At 45.3% G+C, this 22,551-nt stretch overlaps 1 protein-coding gene across 2 annotated transcripts in view; it reads right to left on the bottom strand.

Annotated features, from left to right (window-relative positions):
* LOC146797862 (ubiquitin-like modifier-activating enzyme 1) overlaps positions 1–22,551 on the bottom strand; it is a 1,073,449-nt gene that overhangs the window by 910,431 nt on the left and 140,467 nt on the right. For both annotated transcript variants that reach the window (XM_085625059.1, XM_085625060.1), the window contains exons 7-12: positions 21,372–21,498; positions 19,039–19,136; positions 16,583–16,729; positions 15,025–15,201; positions 9,993–10,094; positions 715–795 (exon numbers count right to left, since the gene is read on the bottom strand). In XM_085625059.1, coding sequence (XP_085481185.1) covers positions 715–795; positions 9,993–10,094; positions 15,025–15,201; positions 16,583–16,729; positions 19,039–19,136; positions 21,372–21,498 — 732 coding nt within the window. The remainder of the gene's footprint in view (positions 1–714; positions 796–9,992; positions 10,095–15,024; positions 15,202–16,582; positions 16,730–19,038; positions 19,137–21,371; positions 21,499–22,551) is intronic.

Below are 22,551 nucleotides of genomic sequence, written 5' to 3'. Positions count from 1 at the left end.
AAGAAAGCATCACTTGCACTGTGCATACCAGTAGTAAAGAGGAATCTCTTAGCTCTATTTACATAGATAAAGTCACATCAGGTGTAAGGTAGGAAGCCAGCAATCCTAGGCTGAGCAGTAGACTTAAAGAAACGTTACAAGGTGTCACACATTTTGTAGACATGCATGCATTTGGCTACTTATTTAAGCTGCATCAATAATTATGCTAAATCAATCATTGGATGGGCCACTATACGCAGGTGATGTATTGGAATCTATATATCAAGAGGGAGGGACTCGGAGCGAATAAAAGTCCTGCGTACCTGCTCCGATTAGCTAATCAAGATCACATGGGTATGCATTGCAGCGCCGGCCCGATGTGGAGCAAAAGCCCAATGATGAAGCATGGCACCTATCCAGGTGTGTGAGGCCTTTTGTTCTCACAGAGTAATTCTCCCTGCAGACTCTGTGGAACTTAACTGACCTAAGCAGACAAATCCGTACTTACTAGGAACTGCATACCCCTGTGATCTTGAAGTATTAGAATCAACAGTGGCTCAGTAAATAATCGCAGTGCTCAGGCACTATTGTTGGTGGCAATTTGCCTTTTACAACAGTGTCTGTCATCGCGTACTTTCTATTTATGCAGTGCTTTGCATCTTCTATCTCGTCACTAATATCCCTGAAACCACTCCCCCATAACTCATAGTTGCCGAAATAAAACCCCTTACTCACCAGAAAGTACCTCTGTTTCCCGAGCTTTTCCTGGAAGTCACGTCCAAACACAGCAATCTGTCCATCATAACGACACTGAAGCTGTCGGGTGAAAAGGTCATGGGTAGAGTAACTTGAGTGACTTCAGATTTAAAAACTATTACAATATGTCCATTCAATACAGTAGACCGTCAACAAATTAACCCCGTTGAAAACACATCAGTCGTGTTGTTAGGCATGGAAGCCGGAACGAAGACATCTTCTGTACCTTTAGGGTGGCAGGAGTCATAAGACAGACTATTATAGTCATCACAGGTTTTGAGTGGCTCTGGGCACTGTACCCATAGCTGTGGCTTAACAGGGACCACCAATGTTATGCAAAATGATGTCTTATAAAAAAAATAATTCACCCGGGAATTCTCTTTCCATGGACTGATATGAGAAAAATGAAAGCTTCAATAGCCTCTAAAACAAAAGTTTCATACTAGACATGACCCACAGGAGTACTTCTAGCTTCATGCCAGAAAACACATTAAGGACAAGTGGTGGCTCTTCCGCTAGGGAGGAGGAGCGTTGCCCCCCTCCCGCAGAGGCAAACGAAAAATAAAATGATGATTATTTTATTTTTTCGTCTGTCCGAGTCTGGTGGGCGGGGCCACAGCACGGCAGCAGGGGGAGGGGGTGTTAGGCACTACTGTCAGTGCACATGACGGTTTGGCCGGCCATCTTTGAATGGCCAAACCGTCATGCGCACTGACTTCTCTCCAACTCATCTGCCTAGTGGGGTGGAGAGACCAGCAGGAACAGGCTCCCAGCTCCCAATGGAGCACAAAACCAGTGCGCACCGCCAAATTTCAGCGCTGCTCTCATGATGAGAGCAGCGTCAGGATTGACCGCAGGGGAGCCTGGGAGCCTGTGCCCAGAGGAGCAGAAGAGCAGTGAGGAGAAGAGCTCAGAGTGTCAGGTAAGCGTTTTTTTTTATTTTTATTTTTTTTAAATCGGTTTATTGAACTTAAACAACAGAGTCATGCATTACAGAGACATGTATCGTACATTATAATAGCTTCCGTTCTTTAGAGGCATCAGCACATTGCCGTCATCATAGCGTGCAAATTTACCAGGCATGCAGTGAAAATTTACACCATACAATGCTCCTCGGGTGAAGGGATAGATGGGGGTTCGCACAGTCCCCCCCCGATACACATTCCATTTAGACCATATTTCAATCCATTTTTTGGGACAAGCGTTTATTTTTGTTTGTTTGTTACTGCATCATCATTTTTATCAGACACCCGCCACTACTGTGTAGGATGCCACAAAAAGTGGTGGGCTGTGCCCCAGAAGGAGGTGGCAGAAAAATGAGGCCCCACTGGGGTAGTGCCTTTTCATCTCTTTGCTTGTCAGTCTAAAAGAAATGGATGACCCCGCCTATGGGTTCTGCCAGATGTGAAATTGAAACACAGACAGTGAGAAAGATCAAAGCCAAGGTTTTAACTCCCCCATGATATAGCCTCTCACTAGTCACTCAATTCGATATAAATGAGAACTACTCATGACAACAACCCTCCACCACATGCTCTGTAGTGGCCTGAGCATTAATGTCGCTTTTTGCTGTATCTGACTGTATTTTTCTTTACTTGTATGTTATGGGGAGTTCCATGTAGGCATACCTGCACTTTAGTATTTATTGATGTATTATGGATTTTTCTATTTGATTTTGTGGATAAAAACGGTGGATGCTGCTACCATGAACGCTGTTAGGCGGCATTATTTGGGCGCACTTTGCACTTGTGTCACTTTTTTCCTGTCTCGGACTGTATATTTCTTTGCTTGCCTGATACTGGGAGGTCCATGTAGATACAGCTGCATCCTAGCATCAACAGAGGTATGATGAATTTTTCTTGATGCTCTCTTGGGTGAAAAACTGGCAATGCTGCTAGTTTGCTCTACTCCAAATTTACACTTTGCACCAAGCCACTTTATTTCTTCTATTTGTAATTGCTCTATACTAGGTATATTTGCCTTTCCTGCCTTCTGTATGATGTTTCTACTTCTGCTTAATAAAAAAAAAGGAATTGGGTATGTGGACTGTTTAAGAAGTCCCACATCAATTGGGTCCACCCTTATCCAATGCAAAACATGTGAAACCAAGGGATTTTTATCTGATTTTGAGCTGGCCTTGAGGCCCCACTTCAAAGAGGTAATCTAAAGCATCTTCCACCATCTACAACTACTAAAGGGATTACCCCCCCCCTTGCTAGACCTTCCACCCTGGATAGCACTGGTCCTGTTGGTGGCTACACTCCAACTGGACATTTGCAATGGTATCTACATCTGGCTACTGACAAAAAGCTCAGAATGATACTACAGCACTCATCCTTAACCTGGACCACTCTGATTACACCACTCAGCACTGAAAGCCCTGAGCTGGTTAACGATAAAGTAGTGGAACCAGGTGAAACCACGCCTTTCGGTAACTCCACTCACAACTCAGACAAGATCCTCCCAAAACACAAGTTGACTAAATGCCTAAAAATGGCATCAATGAGCCTGTTTACCATCCAACCTGCCAGACACAGGCAGTTCTGGCAGGAAGATTGTCTACTTTCAAGTCTCAAGCATTTGAAACTCACTCCGCCTACACCTAAGAAAGGAATATGCTACTTACCAGTATGCATCTGTTCTTGGCATGTAGAGCTGCAGAGTCACACACTGAGGATAAGATCGCCATCTGGTGTTGGGCTCGGATGATTGCAGGTTGTTGTTGTCTTCGGAAGAAGCCTTTGGTCACGAGATTGGTGACTCCTCCCCTGGACAACAGTGCGCATGGGCATCCACTCCATCGTCAGATTGTTTTTTCGCCATGATGGGAAAAGATGGAGTGTATAGGAATGAAAAGAAAGGATGTCCATGTGTAATGTCTAAGTAAGACAAATGCTGGAACAGATACAGGTCCCGGGGAGGCGGGTGGGCGTGTGTGACTCTGCAGCTCTACATGCCAAGAACAGATGCATACTGGTAAGTAGCATATTCCGTTCGAGGCATATGAGCTGCAGATCACACACTGAGGATAGATTATATAGCAGTGCTTCCCCTTAGCGGTGGTCACCTGTATCCGTTGCAGCAGTTTGAAATAAAGTTTTTAGGACAGCCTGGCCCACTGAGGCCTGTTGTTTGGCTTGCACATCAACACAGTAGTGTTTAGTGAAGGTATGCGTGGTAGACCACGTGGCTGCCTTGCAAATGTCTTCTAAGGGAATGTTACCTAAGAAGGCCATAGAAGCCCCTATTTTACGCGTGGAGTGCGCCCTAGGGGGAACTGTAAGTGTACGTTTAGCCTTTTGGTAGCATATTTGGATGCACTTAACTATCCACCGGGCTATACCGGATTTGGAAATGGGATTGCCTTTATGTGGTGGTGCGAAAGCAACAAAGAGTTGTTTTGTTTTTCGAAAAGGTTTTGTCCTGTCGATGTAATAAAGCAAGGCTCTTTTGACATCTAAGGTATGCAGGGCCCTTTCAGCTACGGAGTCTGGGTTAGGGAAAAAGACCGGTAGCTCTACTGATTGGTTAAGGTGGAAAGGGGAAATCACTTTTGGAAGAAATTTAGGGTTTGTCCTAAGAACTACTTTGTTACGGTGTAGTTGTAAGAAAGGTTCCTCTAGCGTAAGGGCTTGTATTTCACTTACTCTTCGTAGGGAAGTGATTGCGATAAGGAAAGCTACCTTCCATGTTAGGAACTGTAATTCACATTTGTGCATAGGTTCAAATGGGGGACCCATAAGTCTTGTTAGAACAACATTGAGATTCCACACTGGGGAAGGTGGTAATCTTGGGGGAAGAATTCTTTTCAGACCCTTCCATAAACGCTTTGATGGCTGGTACCTTAAAGAGGGACAGGTGTTGCCTATTTTGCAAGTAGGCTGCCAAGGCTGCTAGGTGTAAACGTATAGAGGAATACGCTAGATTGCATCTTTGAAAGTGTAGTAGATAGCAAATGATGTTTTGGATGGAAGCATCTAATGGATATATATCATTATTAGCGCAGTAGATGGCAAATCGTTTCCATTTTGCGGCATAACATGCTCTAGTAGTAGGTCGTCTGGCTTCCTTTATGATATTCATACAGTCTGGAGGGAGGTTGAGGTACCCGAACTCTAAGACTTCAGGAGCCAGATCGCTAGGTTCAGTGTTTGAGGATCTGGGTGTCTGATTTCTCCATGGTTCTGGGTTAATAGATCTGGGGAGAGGTGTAGCCTTTGATGTGGAACTAAAGATAGTTCCAGAAGTGTGGTGAACCACGGTTGACGTGCCCAAGTGGGAGCTACCAGAATTAGTGTTAGCGACTGTTGTTTCAGTTTGCGTACCACAAATGGAACGAGTGGGAGAGGCGGAAAAGCGTATGCAAATCTGCCTGACCAGTTCATCCATAGGGCATTGCCCTTCGACTGTGGGTGTGGAAACCTGGCGGCGAAGGTTGGGCATTTTGTGTTTTCGGGAGTGGCGAACAGGTCTATGTCTGGTTGTCCCCATTTTTGGAAGAATGGGAGTAGAACCTTGGGGTGTAATTCCCATTCGTGGATTTGCTGCGTGTGGCGACTTAGGAGGTCGGCCACCTGGTTGTGGATTCCTGGGAGATGTTCTGCTAACAGGTAGATGTTTTGGGGAATTGCCCATCTCCAGATTTGCTGTGCCAGTTGGGACAGTTGGAGAGAATGTGTCCCCCCTTGCTTCTGTATATAATACATTGTCGTCATGTTGTCTGTGCGTATGAGGACAGTTTTGTTCTTTAGGTGTACCTGAAAGGATTTTAGTGCCAGGAACACTGCTAAGAGTTCTAGGTGATTGATGTGGAGCAGTTTTTGCTGACTGGTCCATCTGCCCTGAGTGGTATGTTGAAGGAGGTGGGCTCCCCACCCCGTGAGAGATGCGTCGGTAGTCAGCACAACTTGTGGAAGAGGCTCTAAGAACGGCCGCCCTTTGGACAGGTTGATGGTGTTCCACCATTTCAGTGAGCGAAGTGAGCGACTGTCCACCAACACCAGATCGGTAAGTTGTCCGTGAGCTTGGTTCCACTGTTGTGCTAGACATTCCTGTAAGGGACGCATTTGAAGTCGTGCGTGTGGGACTATGGAGATGCATGACGCCATCATGCCTAGGAGCTGCATGAACACTCTTGCTGGAAGAGATGGATGAGTTTGAAATTGAGAGATGAGATTTTGTATACTGGCTATCCTGGCAGTGCTGGGATAAGCTATGGCTTTGGATGTATCTATGGTTGCTCCTAGATACTGATGTAAGTGGGAAGGCTGTAGATGGGATTTGGGGTAGTTGATAGTGAATCCCAAGTTGTGGAGGGTTTGAATAGTGCGATGAGGAGGAAGGTCCTTCTCCTACCTGGCCGCCAAGACCTGGAACTCCCTCCCCCCCGACCTGCGCCTGACCCAAGACCACCTCTCCTTCAGGAAGAAGCTGAAGACCTGGCTGTTCGAGCAGTAGCGGCACCCCCCCCCCCCCCCCCAGCGCCTTGAGACCCTACGGGTATGTAGCGCGCTCTACAAGTGTCATTGATTGATTGATTGATTGAGAACGCATTTTTGGTGAGTATTGGCTTTTATGAGCCAATCGTCCAGATAGGGGAAGACATGGATCTGTTGTCTTCTGAGGTGCGCTGCCACGACTGCTAAGCACTTGGTGAACACTCTGGGTGCTGTTGTGACTCCGAATGGGAGAACTGTAAATTGATAGTGTTGCCCATCTACTACAAATTGTAGATATTTTCTGTGAGCGGGATGCATAGGGATGTGAAAGTACGCGTCCTTGAGGTCCAATGTGGCAAGGAAGTCTCCCTGTTGTAATAGTGGGAGGACTTGTTGGAGTGTGGTCATATGAAAATGATCTGATTGTATATACTGGTTTAGTAGTCTGAGATCCAGTATGGGCCTTAACGTTTTGTCCTTTTTGGGAATGAGGAAGTATAGGGAATGTACTCCTGTTCCCTGATGTTGAAGAGGGACTGGTTCTATCGCATGTTTTTGTAACAGGGATTGAACTTCTTGTTTGAGGAGAGAGAGATGATGTGAGGACATTGGACGTTGTTTGGGTGGTATGTTTGGGGGGGATTGTATTAGTTCGAGGCAGTAGCCAGACTGGATAATTTGTCTTACCCACCTGTCTGTGGTGATGGAAGTCCAGACAGGTAGGAATTGTTGGAGCCGCCCCCGACCGGAGTGGAATGGTCTGGGGGGAGTGGTGGCAAGTCACTGTTTAGTGGCTGGGGAGGTGCGGGTGTTGTTGTTGTTGTTGCCCCGCCCTCGACCTTTGTTATTGTTTCCCCTATAACCCCCTCGAAAATATCCTCTGTTAGGGGATGTTTGTCCAGAATTTTTAAAGGTGGACGTGGTCTCAGTTCCCACATTTTTGGAGGCTCCTCTATAAAAGGAGCGACGAAAGGAACCCTGTGTTTGAGGAGACTGAAGTGCTCCCATAGATTTGGCAGTCTCATTATCTTTCTTCATTTTTTCTAATGCAGTGTCCACTGCAGGGCCAAATAGCTGCTCTTGGTTGAAAGGTTGAGCTAGAATTGTGGTTTGAACCTCCGGTTTAAAACCGGAAATACGGAGCCAGGCATGTCGTCTGAGTAAGACGCTGGTATTGACCACCCTAGAAGCAGTGTCTGCCGCATCTAAGGCGCATTTAATGGAGGCATTAGATATTAATTTGCCTTCTTGAATGAGGTCAGTAGCCTGGGATTTAAAGGGCTCAGGCAGATGTTGCATAAGGTCCTCAAGTTGGTCATAATGCGCCCTATCATACCGGGCTAACAGGGCCTGGGTATTGGCAATACGCCAGTGGTTCGCCGCCTGTGCGGCGACTCGTTTGCCTGAGGCCTCTAAAAGCTTAGACTCCTTGTCCGGGGGAGGCGTTTCTCCAGTTGTCTGTGAGTTAACACGCTTCCTGGCATTTGATACGACCAAGGAGTCTAAAGGGAGCTGGGCTTTAATGTATGCAGGGTCCTGCGGGGCTGGTCTGTATTTTTTTTCGATGCGGGGGTTGAGAACCCTAGCTCTAACAGGGTCTTTAAAGACTTCATTGGCATGCTTTATAACCCCTTTAATCATGGGCAGTATGTGAACAGTTTTTTGTGACTGCTCGAAAGTATCGAGGAGAAAGTCCTCTTCAAGGGCGTACGTGTGCATTGTGACGCCATGGAATGTTGCTGCCCTATTTATTAGTTGGCCAAACCCCAAATGGTCATCAGGAGGGGAGGGCTTGGAAGGGTAGGTAGTGGGGTCAGGCATGTCAGGCATTGGATAAGACCAGTCATCTACTGGTGCTGTGTCTGGGAACGTAAAAGGGTCGTTTGGATCAAGAGGATCATTAAATAAATCAGGGTCCGCCCCTCCCCCTAAATCATCATTATCATCCTGTGGAGGAGGTGAATGAGAGGGAGATGGTAAAGGTAAAGGAGAAGGAGGAGGAGGAGGGGGGATGGGTTAGGAGGTAACACAGGAGAGGAAGGACGAAGTGGTGAAGTAGCACAGTCCTTCTTCCGTATGGGAGCTGGAGGTGGTGTGATGTCCAGCTTCCGTTTCTTGTATGGGACTGCAGTCACATGTCCGGTTTTGGGATTGATGTAGATCCGCTTTTGAGTAGGATCTGGGCGAAAAAGTTCATCCGGCTCCGAAAGTGGTGGTGGCGATGGCCATTTCGGATCTTTATGAACTTTTTTCGGTGTGGACGGAGTTTTCGGTGCCGATGGATGTTTCGGTGCCGACGGAGTTTTTGGCGCCGATGGAGTTTTCGGCGCCGATGGAATCTTCGGTGCTGATGGAGTTTTCGGTGCCGATGGAGTTTTCGGTGCCGATGGAGTTTTCGGTGCCGATGGAGTTTTCGGTGCCGATGGAAACTTCGGTGCCAAGGGACTTTTAGGCATCGATGTGGAAGAACGTTTCGGTGCCGGTGGAGACTTCAGTGCCGAGGAACGTTTTGGTGCCGAAGGAGATTTCGGTCTTGAAGCCTGTTTCGGTGCCGACAGTGGAGTTTTCGGTGCCGAAGGTGTTATAGGTACAATAACATGAGGTTTGCTCGAGCCCGAGCCACCTACAGGCTTAGATGTCTTCGGAGCCGGGCCCGAGGGCGGGGCTTCTGAAGAGGATTTTCGGTCGCGACTGGGCCCAGCTGGCGGAGTCTTGACCAATGTCTTTTTGGATGGGGCAGGGGGGGTGGTACTCACACGCTGCCCTGGAGTGATGAGGTCATCGGAATCGTCGGCCTCGGACACGATCTCGAGATCTTCGGTGTCATCTACAGGAACATCCTGAGCAAAGATGTCCTCCGGTTCTGGAGCTGGTTTGGCCATAATATGGCGTCGAGCTCTTCGGTCCCGGAGGGTCTTCTTGGAACGGAAAGCGGCACAAGCTGGACAGTTCGATTCGTTGTGTTCCGGCGACAGGCAGAGGTTACAAACCTCGTGGTGATCACTGTGGGGGAACTTCGCTCCACACTGGGGGCATTTTTTAAAGGGTGTCCTGTCCATCAGCCGCTTCTGGAACCGGTCCGAGTTGATTTCGACGTCGATGGATTGAAGAGTTAATTTGATTGCTGGAAGTTTTCTGCTGGAGCGGAAAAAAAGTTCATCCGAACCCAATGGCGGAAAAAAACAATCTGACGATGGAGTGGATGCCCATGCGCACTGTTGTCCAGGGGAGGAGTCACCAATCTCGTGACCAAAGGCTTCTTCCGAAGACAACAACAACCTGCAATCATCCGAGCCCAACACCAGATGGCGATCTTATCCTCAGTGTGTGATCTGCAGCTCATATGCCTCGAACCAAAGGTTTTTCCAACTTCACTGATGGACTGAAATTCTGCCTGTTTCAGACTGCCTTTGGCCCTCACACATCCTGAGTTCACACCATGGCTCACTTCTGGCTCTTCACATTGTCAGAGTGGTAACCTCAACACCAGTAACACAGTTCAGCCTCCCCTACTTTCCCACAAGTGACTTAAAACAGGTGTCATAAGGTGTAAGTGTGATACCAATGGCTCAAAATAATAAAAATGAACCAAATTAGATGGTCACGATCAAGACTCTTCTATTTAGAGCACACTGGCACTGCTGTCTTCTTCTGTGACCTGAGTGGACCACCACAAACAGATGGTAAGACAACAATTATGTGGCTACTGCCCCTACTCTAGGGATTCAAAGTGAGTTCCAGTATTTTGAGTCGGCCTTGTTGCAGTATAAGCTTCCCGCCCTAGTAATAAGCAATAGCATAGCATCGATCAATACTCACAGGGGCGCAGGCTTCTTCGGTCAGCACAGTGTCCTCAGGCAAGCACTCCAGGCTGTCGTAGTACATCCACTGCTTCAGCGGTGTAAACTTGCCGGAGCATGCCTGAGGAGTGAGATGGAGCATGAGAGGTGGTATGCGAGAGAGAGAAGGAGGGAGAGCGAACGAGGAAGACAGAAAGAGAAAAAGGCCCAAAAAAAGAAATCAGAGGGGTATACTGAAGAGAAAAAGGGGAAAGACAGAGTGAAGGCGATAAAATGCAGAGTTTAGTGACCAAGGGGAAGACAAGGAAGATAGGGGTGATGAAGGAGAGCGGAATGGGCAGTGAATGGGAAAAGAAAAAAGTAGAAGTGAATAACAAAAAGGTTAGAGGAAGGTGGGGCATCAAAGGAGCCTGTTAGGAGATGTTAGGAGGGGAACAGCCTGATGCTGAGAGAGAGAGAGAGAGAGAGAGAGACATAGGAGAGGGCAAGAAAGAAAGAGACATAGAAAGACAAGAAGGGGAGATAGAAGAAACAGAGTGGGGTAAAGGAGCGAGAAAGGAGTGGGAGAAAATGAATGAGAAGGAAAGTGAGTTAGTGGAAAAGTGAGTGAGAGGAAAAGTGAGTGAGAAGGGAAATAGAAAGAGGGGTGGAAAGAGACAATGCAGAGTAAGGACTAGAATGTGGTCGACGTGGTGTGAGGAAGGCATGACCGTGGGTTGGAAAGACTCTCCCAGATGAAAAATGAACAAAAAGGAATGGAAGACAATCTTTGCATGCATCGTCCCAGTTCCCCACTAATCTCTACATGGACTGTTTTCTTACTTCCATTTTGTACCAACTGTATAGTTTATTTCTGTAGAAGTTTACACTATCTCTATTTTTTTAAATTTTTGTTTATGCTTTCATATGTACGGAAACTGCCTATTACTTAAGAGCAAAGAGAGGGCTGACAAGCTATGTTTTTTGTGGTAGAATCCCACTTGAACATTATTACACATGTTTTTTCAGGCATTATTGTCATTATTAATGCACCTAGGAACATAATCGTTTTAACGTTTTACCACATGCATTTTGTTTTCTTCAGGCTTTTTGTTTCTCCTTCCTCTCCAGGTTCCTGCATCTCTCTTCTTTGCTTGGTACATAAGAGTGTCTTACCTGTGGTGTGGGCACATGTCGCCTGCTGGTTGTAGGTGCAAAGGAAAGAAACAACGGCACCTTGCACACACAGGGGGTGTAGGTCTTCACCACAAAAAGAAGTGGGAATCTATGAACCGTGTCCAGTAAGGAGCGAAGAGGATCACATGGAAAATCACTAGGAGACGTTCCAACCCAGATGAAGGGAAAAGGGAGAGCAAGCACGTAATCTCAAGCTCGCATGCAGAGTGGAAGGTGGGGTGCGTGATCACGTAAACAGCGGCTATGCTTAAGGTCCAACAGATACTAGGACCTACCAAATCTAAAAGATTACGTTAAGAACCGAGGTGTAATTTTAGACCAACCCTTATCCTTGCAACACCATGTGAATACTGTAGTGTCAAACTATCATCTGACGTTGTTAAGGAAAATTTGACTTTTACTGATGGAAAAAGGCTGAACAACCACAGCTCCAGAGCAAAGGTTGGCTCCAAACTTGTCTATTTCAATTGGCTTATAATAGGCACTACGAAAGATTTTCAGAAGGCTGCCGGTACTTTAGAATTCTGCTGCCGGTACAGTGTCCAATGAGCAAAGAGCAAGTCATGCCCAACTCAGAAGATTACACTGGCTCCCAGTAGTAATGAAGTTAAAATTCAAAATTCTAACCATCAGAAATACATTTCTGGCAATTCTCTAGATCATGCAACAAGAAAGTTCTACCTGTTCCCAATACAAAGGGAGCCAGAGCTGGAGGACACCATTTATTTTCTCAAGCTTGCTCCCTATGCAATGATCTGCCTCAGCGTGCAAGAATGACTGAATAGGGGTGTAGTCACGGTGGCAATAGAGTCAGACGCATAGTCCCGGGGTCTGCTGCTGCCTGCCTGCCCGCTGGTGCCAGGATCCTGCTTCATCTGCCGCAGCCCTGTTCCCCATCACTGCCTGATGATCAGGGGGAGCGGGGGCACTGTTGAGGAGCTGCGGGGCCTGTGCACCCCTTTGGTGCCGTGCTTTTCTGGTCAGTTGCAGGCTGGTGCCAATGCGTAGTGGAGGTCGGAACAGGTAGTTGGGCCGTGGCCTTCAGAAGGCCGCTGCCAGTTACTGGGGAGAGCCGGCGGGGTAAAGAAGGGCCCTTGTGTGGCGTTGCGGAGCCGTGGCTGGCATGTATTGCCTGCAGTGCCCCCATGCACATAGTGGCCCACGTAAATATTTTAAGGGAACGGGACCATATCCTGCAACTGGCAAGTGCTCATCAGCTCTGCTGGCTGCCAATAACCCGGTTAACATTTTTCCAGACTACACAACAGCAGTCCAATATTAATGGGAGTCTTTTGTGCCAGCTCAACTTCAATTACGCCTTATTATTTCTGGCCAGTCTACGGGCAGAGGTTCGCACTGTGGTTTAGTTCTTTACGGAGGCGATGGAGGTGTGGGGCTGGTTGGAGAGTCAAGATCACCCGATTCCACAGGACCGAGTTGGCGAGGGATCCCCCGAATAGCAGACTCAGTGGCCGAGGTGAAGTCTGTATCGGGGGTCGAGGGTGACCCCCCCCACCAGGTAATAGGAAAATAAGGAGTTCGACAAGGTGGTCAAGGATCTACACTGTGGCCTCAAGCAGCCCTCTGTGAATCGAAGGGACCTTCAAAGGATGGGTTGGCTAGTTCCAGTGGTGATCAGTAGGGGGTGGATCTTCCGAGGGTCAGCCCTTATTGTGGAAGGGGTCACCTGATGGGCTGCCCAATGAAGAGGTGCCGATGGAACTCCTGGAGGTGTGGGGGTCAAGGCTGAGGATGGGGCAGGATGGACTTATTCCAGATGGAACTGAACCAGTGCGCCAGCCACGGATTGCACTTACTGGACTTGGTGGTCAGCAGTACCTACAGTTGGGGAGGGCGGAAGGCGCTTTGACCGAGGGGGGTCGGCAATTTCATACCCGCAGCATGAAGTGGAAGGGATGGGGGGTACAGTTGAAGGGAGCTGCGGTGGGTTTAATTGCTATGGTGCAAAGGAGGTAGATGAGGGAAATAGGGGTCCTTCAGATCACACACAGACATTGGCAAGGATGAGTTCTTAACACGTAGCTGGGTCACTTCCCATAGAGTCCTCTCCTGGAATGTGAATGGGCTTGGGTACAACCTGAAGCGGTCAATGCGCCCCCTGATAGCAGCCCACCCTCTGGAGTGGGTAAAGGGGGTTCTATGGACCGCCAGACATCCCCTTGCAGGCGGGTGCAGCCAGTCACTGCACCCGTCTGCAAGGGGATCGCTAATCCCCTTTAAAAGTGCAGGCGGATCGCCGCCTGCACAAAGAAACACAGGGCGGCTTCAGAGCAGCCGTTCTGTTTTTCACATGAATTTGCTGCCCCCAGGGAAGCACGAGTTTGCGGCTGCCCTGGGGGCAGCACATTCCATGTAATAGGGTGCACTGTCCCTGTTTGTGGCCGGCGCACCTGTTTTAAGGTGTTCCAGGCACAAACAAGGAAAGTGTGCCCTTTACATAACAGGGGCCCAGTAAGTTTAGTTGTATTATGTACAGTTTTTACATATTGGTGTTTATGACAAAATTCAGTAAAAAGATTTTCAAATAAAAGAAAAAAGAGAATGACTGATCACTTGTGGAACTTGTGGAATTCAGGACAAAATATTTAAAAACCTGGTCTTAACTGATGGACTTCCTGAAAAATAACTCTAAGCTCCACAGTTCTCTGATACCCAGAATTTAGTTATGATGGCAGTGGGTGTGGAACAGGAAAATGATCGGGAGCAGAGTGGGTAGGGAAGTAAGTTTTTATAATGAAGTGCAAAGCGAACAGAAGAGTAGACAGGGAATGGAGGAATGACAGGCAGAGGTGTTGGATGGGTGGGATTGAGTTTTGACAGATTAGAAGAGCCAGTCTAACAACAAAGGGTATGCAGTTCCTTATAGGTGAGAAAAGAGAGACTATGTGGTTGATCAGCAACTAAGGAACCGGACAGGGGTCTGCTTCCTTAGGAACAGGAGCTCTCACACACCCAGATGGGTATCATGCTTAATCATAGGACATGCTCCTCGTCGGGCCGGCACTGCAGAGTCAGATGGGCACCCACAAGAGGGCTTTTTATCGGAGATCTTTTGTTCAAATGCCGTATGTCAAGTGTGTGTGTAGAGCCGCTTGTGTAGATTGCTGTAGAGGAGTGTATGTGTTCGTCGTGGTGCATGTTAAAATAAATTAAGTTGTCCTCACAATAATTTTTTAATAGGTGATTCTACCTATCTAATTAAAAACATGGTGCTATCAAAAGAGGCAATGATCTCTGATAGCTCAAAAGGTCAACCTATACAGCGCCAACCTGATGAGGAGCATGCCGTTTGATGAAGCACAACACCCATCTGGGTGTTACAGGGCTCCTGTTCCTAAGGAAGCGGACCCCCCTGTCCTATTGTCTAGTTGCTAACCAACGACATATTCTCTCTTTTCTCATCCATAAGGAACTGTAAGCCCTTTGTTGATAGATCTGACCCCCCCCCCCCCATAGGAGCACAGATGCTGGACCTATAAGCACTCCTGCCCCCCCCTCCTTCTTTTCGGAATAAGACTAGAAGAGCAAACAGAAGTCTGGCAGAGGGTTGAAGTAAAAAACAGGAAGCTGTAAGTGCAAGCCAGGAGGGAGACTGGACAGGGACATGGGTGGAGCAGAAGAAAGTTTGGCAAATAAGTAGAGACCTAAGGCAAGAAAGGGCTTACAGGGGTCTTTTTAAGAGACAAAAAAGAGCAGATGGTGAGAATTGTTAGAAGGACCGCAGATAAGAGCAAATCCCTAAAGGGAGCCGCAGAAAATGCTGCATAGGGCCCACATATTATGGAATCACATCTTACTAACAAACTATTTCTAGAAAGTAGGAGACAAATGTAGTGAAAAACATAAATCCTTACCTTCATCACCTCCTGGGCGGCCACCCCACCAATAAAAGCGTTGATAGGGCTCAGGTCTCCAGCGCACACATAGGCGAACGTCTGCACCAACTTCTCATTCAATGGGTCCTGACGGACTTCTTCCGCAGCCTCAGCATTAATCTTTCGGGTCAGCTTCAGAAGTCCCTCAGCATCTACCTGTGAAGACCACAATCAATACTATGAAGTATTATGTAAACTGACAGACGGTTTCTTAGTCATACACATCATGGGATGAGGCTCTACCTCAACGAGGGGCGGTGAGCACTAACAAAAACTACCCAACTGAAAAAAACACAGATTTGCATAAAACTAGAAAGTATCATGTTCAATCACGGATTGGGGTTCATTCAAAATTAAGAGACAGTCCTAGAATTATAAGGTACCCTGAAAAAATTCCAAGAAAATCTAGGGCCAGATGTACGACCCTTTTTTTGCGGGCTCAAACGGTAGATCGGCTCGTTTGCGACCGCAAAAAAGGGTCCAGGCATGTACAAACGCAATTTTGCGAGTCTCAGACTCGCAAAATAGCGAATGCGTCTCTAGCTATTAGGAAGGGGCGTTTCAATGCCATGTACAATTGTTTTGCGACCTCATCTGCGGTCGCAAAACACTCTCAGGTTACCACCTACTTCAAGTAGGTGGTAAACCCCTCGCAAACGGGAAGGGGTCACCAGGGGACCGCTTCCACCTTGTGAGTGTGTGCAAAAATATTTTTTAAGAGCAGAGACCACTGCCTGCCCTTATAAAATGAAACTGAAAAGTTTCTTTTTTAAATGCATCCCGTTTTTCTTTAACGAAAACGGGCTGCATTTTAAAAAAAACTGCTTTGTTGAAAAAGCAGTCACAGACATGGTGGCCTGCTGACCCCAGCAGGCCACCATCCCTGGGAGTGCTACCATTCCTAATGGGGTCGCAAATTGCGCTTGCCTCATGAATATTGAAGAGGTTATGCAATTTGTGAGTTCATTGGGAATCGCAAACAGTGTCTGAGACACTGCTGTACATTCACTTTTGCGAGTCGCAAATTGCGAGTCACAATTCAACGCAATTTGCAACTCGCAAAAGTGAATGGTCCTACATCTGGACCTAAGTGTCGTAACTCAAGCCACCACTGTATCAATTTCCCACAACACCAACCCTCCACATGAGAACCTGAGCTTGTGAACGGTCCTATCATAAAGGGCAGAAACAACTGACCAATGGTGAATCCCATATTCCTCTAATAAACCAAATTCTTTCTGGAAAATCCTCATTGACAACACAGATAGTTAGGAACTCAATGAATAATCATCAATGTCCATATTGCTAAAAACTGGTTGAACCTGATGAGGAGGACTGAGCAGCCACTCCACCAACATATCCCTGGCACCAAATCTGAGAAACTAGTAAACCAGATACCACAGTTGAATGAAATAAAAGCTTAATTACACTTTGAAATGTCCTGTGGGTAGTTTTTGAACGCATACACCAATTACAACCAAGAAATACGTGACAAGGAAGAAATCTCACACACGGAAAGAGAAAGGAGGTGTCTTACCTGTGACCTGGGACGCGGCAAATGTCCGGCCTGTTCTACAAACTGGTGAAGTGCTTGAAAGGCTAGATGAAGGGTTGCAAAATCCTTCATTTTAAAATAATTTGTTGTTTGGATCTGTGGCTTATTCAAAGATGTTCTTAGGGGTTCCTGGCAAATAAAATGAGCAATACATTATTCAATTGTTTACTAGTATGTATAGACAACTATAAACTGCTTTCTGGGTTAGCGGTGTGTTGTGGTGAGGAAAATTTGGTTTGATAGTAAGAAAGAAATGTATTGAAGCAGAGAACCATGGCACCAGGGGTCACCATCCAGAGCCTATCAAACTCCTGCCCTCGCCTTAAACCCACTGACTATGAAAGAAAAACAAGCCCCAGCAAAGCAGCGTGCTCATTCATCAGAAAGCAGTGGAGTTTTTTTGGAGGGCGTGGGAGAGTGTAAAGTGGGTATGGTAACATTCCAAGATGGCGGGCACCAATCTTGAAATAAGAAAAAAATATATACATGAAAGTGGATGACTTATAGCTTCTGGAACTTTCAATTTTTTATTTCTTGAAAAAGAACATAAAAGGGAGGTGCGCGGGGGAATGGAGCACAGGTAAGAGGACGGCTTGAGGATAAATGGAGGAGTGGAAGGAGAAAGTAAAAGAACAGCTGAAAGGAAGGGAGGATGCCATGAAAGGGGGCTTGAGGGAAAAATCAACAGATAAGGTATAAAGCAAGAAATCAAATGCACGTTCTTGACATTCTGTAGGTGAAAGAAGAAAGAGGTTCCCGGCATGAAGCAGTGGAAGGATACAAGTTATCCAATGAAAAGGATGGAAAAGAAACTATGCTCCAAGGGAGGGACAAACACAAAAAGAGGAAGGAAAGCCACCAAATAAAAAGCAGCAAATTAAACTGACAAAAAGCCAATGATAAGCAATGGATTGACCCAAAGTCCACTATAGGTATATATTTTAAAGAATTGGAAACAATGGGTCTTTGACCATACAGGCGAGACCTAACAAGCCATTAGATTGCAAACTTGACTAACATGCTTTATTGTGGGCCATTTAATGTTCACACTGGCATGCCACTCACTCAAGTCATAAATTTCATCCTAGTACATCACTTCAGCTCTGTTTAGTAGTCAAGATATACCTCATCCGTACTTGTATTCTGTCCTCCAGGTACATGTGGCTTCTTTAATTTCTGCAATGGGATGTTGCAGGTATGCTGTGATCTACAGAATATCTGTACCATAACTGACTTACCTATCCCTGCTTCTAATTAAAGCACCAAATCCACAGTTATTTGACGTCCACTTGAATTTCATCTAATACCACAAAGCCTGCCCATTATACTGTTGAACACTAGCCCATGACCCCTTACCCAACTCCCTCTACCCGCGGGACCAGTCACTTAACCAAATCTTGATACTTTAGCATTTCAACATCTTGGAAGTTTACAAATAATTGTATTGGTTTTATCTATTCCAGGTACAAAGCAGTACAGAAAGGAAACCAGTTCTAAAAACTGAACAACTCACACTCTACCAAAAACCTGCCCCTTACTGGACAACTCATGTTCGAGATAAAATGATCTTAACCAATGGTAAATTGATACAGGGATCTACGAAAAAGCACCAAATGTCCTGTTTTAACGACCCCCCACATATCACCAGTTCAAAAGGTGTTCACTGGTATCAGATAGTTCATAGTAGTGATTCGAGCTATAACCATGTCAAGTTTTCTTCATGTGAAGGTTGAATCAATTCTTGAAGCAGGGCTTTCCAAATCCTTGTGGTCTGGTTTCAAATGAGTTAGGCCCCTTTTGGAATTGTCATTGTGAACATCTGGCTCAAAATCTAATCCCAGGCCTCCTGCAGGCGAGACCTTGGGCGATTGTTATGGGTTAGAGATGTAGTCTTCTCTTAATGGTAAGATCAGGAATGAGTACTAGGTAATGGTGTAGTTGTATTCTCCTGCAGGCGAGACTTGGATTGAGCAGCTGAAATCCAAACCAGTTATCTCATGGGAGTGATTTGATGTTGTCCACTAGATAATGGTATTAGTCGGTCACTCATCTGAGCTATGTGCGGCCCTCCTACAGCTGGGGTCAGCGAGGCAAATCCACTTGATACCACTTTGTTCCTGCTATGGTCACCGCTGTCATGTAGGGTGGCTGTTCTACTTTGAAGGCTTAACAGTCCTGTTTTGTAAGACTGAAATTTTTTATGATTAGGAATCATCAAACACAGATAGATAGTAGACAAATGTTTGAACAAGGTAGGCACCAGCCAAGTCACTAAAGCCACAATGATGCACAAGCCTGAACCAGGGTCTCCAGTATTCCCTCTGCACACCCTTCTGGTGTGTGATAAAGATATAGCAAATGCAGTCCACAATTCAGTTTTGGAGGCAATTATATGTTCTCATGTTTCTTACAAAGTTTTTCAAATATTCAACACTTACAAACGAGATTTGACTGGGCATTTTCACTTCCGTCACAAGGCCACCTTTGGTATACTCCGCGAACGAGGACGTGTCTATAATCTCAAAAGAGCGGCGTCCTAGGTAGACAAGATGGAAGATCAGCAAACAGTTAAAACATGTCATATGATTGGAAAATGTGATTGATGGAAATGAGATAATGAAACAAAGAAAAGAAGAGAAATGTTATGGAGACCGAAAGGAAGAATGGGGAGAAAGAGGTGTTGGAAGAGGGATGAAATGATTAAGGTGGGGAAAGCAGACAATTACGTGAAGCAAAGAAGAGAAGAAGGCAAACGCTCAAGTGCAGCGAAATTAAGAAATGGTGAAAAGGAGGAAATGTCTAGAGATAGGAAGAACATGAAATACGAAATACAAGGATTGGGATTGCAGAAATTTGGCAAGTAAAGGGGTACAGATTAAAGGATGCAATGACAGTGTATCAATGAAAGTATGTGTGAAATATTATAGAAAAGAAGGAAAGGAGATAAATCTTCAGAAGAGTAAGAATGATAAAAGATGAGGATTGTAGGACTAGAGAGAAATGAAAGAGTGAGCAGCATAAGATGAGAGGGCATCAGACAGGACACAAGGAGGAAGACAGACGAGAGTGAAGAAGATCTCATTGGAGTGGCTGGTGGGGGGGGGGGTCACAATATAGCCATACGAGGGAAAATCAAGATGACAGAAAGAAAGAAGTGATGGAGGTTGAGAGACATGTATATGCACGTGTTATTTGTGCAAATGTTATTTCCTATCAACAAGAACTATCTCCACTTTTCACAACAAGGTGAGAGGGTACAAGTGGCACAAGGCTCTGACTCCCATAGAGAATGGGTGTTCATCAGGTGTCGCCTTTGGCTTTCTCTTCGGTGACTTGGGTACTGCTCTCACAATCCCTGATGTGTGCATGTCTTCATGCAGTTCAAAGTGTGTTTCAAACAAGACTGAGTGAGTAATCCAAATTATACAGTAAAATGGAATAATGAAATAACATCCTTTTATCTTTCCTAGTTTGAAAAAAGACACCATACACAAACTATTCACATGATCAATGGGAATGTTTTATCTTAGATTTCTATAGATTTCTATAGTAAATGAGGAAATACATTATTTTGTGTAAACACAGCAGATCTTGAACATCTTGGGCACCGAAATGTCTTAGGTTTTTTAAATTGCAGAACTTGAATTCAAGACATGCATAGGATAAATAATCTACAAATATATGTTTAATCTGTGATTATATTTTTGACCAGAAAGTTGTATAGAATTTTTAGTTAAGCAAATATTTCTTATGTGGATATGATGAAATACAGTTTTATCATGCATAATGACAATTCTGCTGAATGCTGATAGGGCTAATACCTGTTTTTAGCTTTATATTAACTGATTAGCAATTCCCTGTCTTTTTTTCTAAAACTAAATGCGCTTTCCTACTGCACATGTGAACCAAATTCTGTTACAATTATGGATGGGCCACTTTAACTTACATTCCTCACAAAGGTATCCTTTTAGCCTGCATTTTATTTGTATTTCTTAAACATTCTTTAACCAAAGAGACAGCAATGTGTTACATGCAAAGGAAATGAGAGATCCTACCATAAATCTGCCTCTCAAAATCCCTTTCAAATCCCAAAATCTAAATCATTAATACTGTGCAAGAAATGAGCCTGTATGGCAGGAACTCCCTTGTAAGTACTTTTTCAAAGGTCATGTTATGTTGTAAGGATCAAATTCCCTTGATTTCAGTCCCTTTAATGTCATAAAGGTCACCTGATTTCACTACCTGTGATGTCCTTAAGTCACTGCCATCAACCCTGGCATCTTGACGATTTGCCAATAATGCTACAGTTTATTAAGACATTCATGGGTCAACTAGAACTATGAAAAAGTATTCAGAGTGCCCAGGTCACTAGCCAACAGGCACATTGCTCCTTTGTATACAATGGACACCTTAGATACCCTAGTTAGTTGTACAAACAGTACATTATGTTTAGGCTTTACTGTGTTAAGTGTATTCCTATAAACACTGGTAAATCTCCACTGAAAGGGAAATGAGCATTGCAGTGTAAACAAAGACAGAATTCACCGTACCCACCACAAGTTAAAATGCATCAAAGGATAATGAAGTGATGGGGGATAGGTTTTAAGTGATAAACATTGGTAAATATAAGATAAAATATAAAATAAAGTCAGATAAAAATTAAAAAATCATCTCCAACAATCATAAAAGACTAAACATTGAAAACAGAGAATAAGTCAGTATTCTCTGGCTGGCATGGATGCAGGGCACAATAATGAATAGCAGTACATACCTTCAACCCGGATCTTAATGGGTTTGCTGCCATTAAGTTCAGTCATCCCTTGGATTTCAGAAAATGTCACAAAATCACCATCTTGGAACATGTGTCGCTCTACACAAGTCACCAAACCAGGATTGTCCTGCCAGAGAAAATTGGTTTCAATATTACTATAGGTTTTACCTACTGCACTTTTATTGCTTGTTTCTGCTGCTAAGTATAGAACACCCATAGGAACTGTGTCTGTCCTATATTGTGACCAGGAGGTTATGCCAATACTATAATATAAAACTGATAACAGAAAGGCTATTTAACTAAAGAAATGTATCCGCATGGCACTAGGATACAAAGTAATGCATACATCTAATAAGAATTAAATACCACAACATTTAGTGATTGGACATAAATCACCTGTGTGCTTGTGTAATTAGGATTATACATTTTCCACTGCTGGAGTTTATCTCTGTAGGCTTCCGACTAATGAGACGTCCGACCAAAGGCCAGGTACTAAAACATCTCTTGCAAAACAAAGAGTCACATTTCTGAGAGGGAAGAAGGGGGTATGAAAACAAGCAGGTTCTGTTCTCTTTAAATGTCTACAGGCTGCCATAGCTAGTTATTTTCTCGCTCTCCTTTCACATACTGGATCCAGACATAAAAGTAAAGGGATGTGCTTTGTTGGAAGGAAGGGGTGTCAAGAATCACCATGATAAGACCAAGAACGGTTAGGAACCCGAACTTCCTGGCACATATTGTCTCTCTTCCTACAAAAACATCAGAGACATTAACTCAGCCCTAAAAATTCTTAAAAGACTATCAAGGACTTGCAGGCCGGTAAGGCGCTGGGCCCCAATGGGTTCCCGGCTGAGTCCTTCAAATATGTGGCAGGTACGGTGGCCCCGTTCATGTTGCAGATGTTTAATGATACAAAAGGGGGTGGTGATGGACGGAGCATCAGAACCAATCAAACACTCACACCCAGTCAACAGATCTGTGTTTGATCCATCACCGTTCTTTAGCCCACTCTGCCACCCCAGTTCAGACATGGCCATATGCAAATCAGTGTGTCCTTGTGCCTCATGGGAACAGTCCAGCCCGAACTGCCAAGCCATGCCTTCCCTGGACCGTAAAGAAGCTTCCTAGTACCGGTTTCTGGCATTTCAGCCGTCTTCAGCCAGGCTTGCTTGAATCCAGT

This window comes from Triturus cristatus, chromosome 9 (genome assembly GCF_964204655.1).
Source record: "Triturus cristatus chromosome 9, aTriCri1.1, whole genome shotgun sequence".
NCBI classification, from domain to species: Eukaryota; Metazoa; Chordata; class Amphibia; order Caudata; family Salamandridae; genus Triturus; species Triturus cristatus.
The sequence above is the reverse complement of the archived record's forward strand: the minus strand, read 5'-3'. Positions and strand labels throughout refer to the sequence as shown.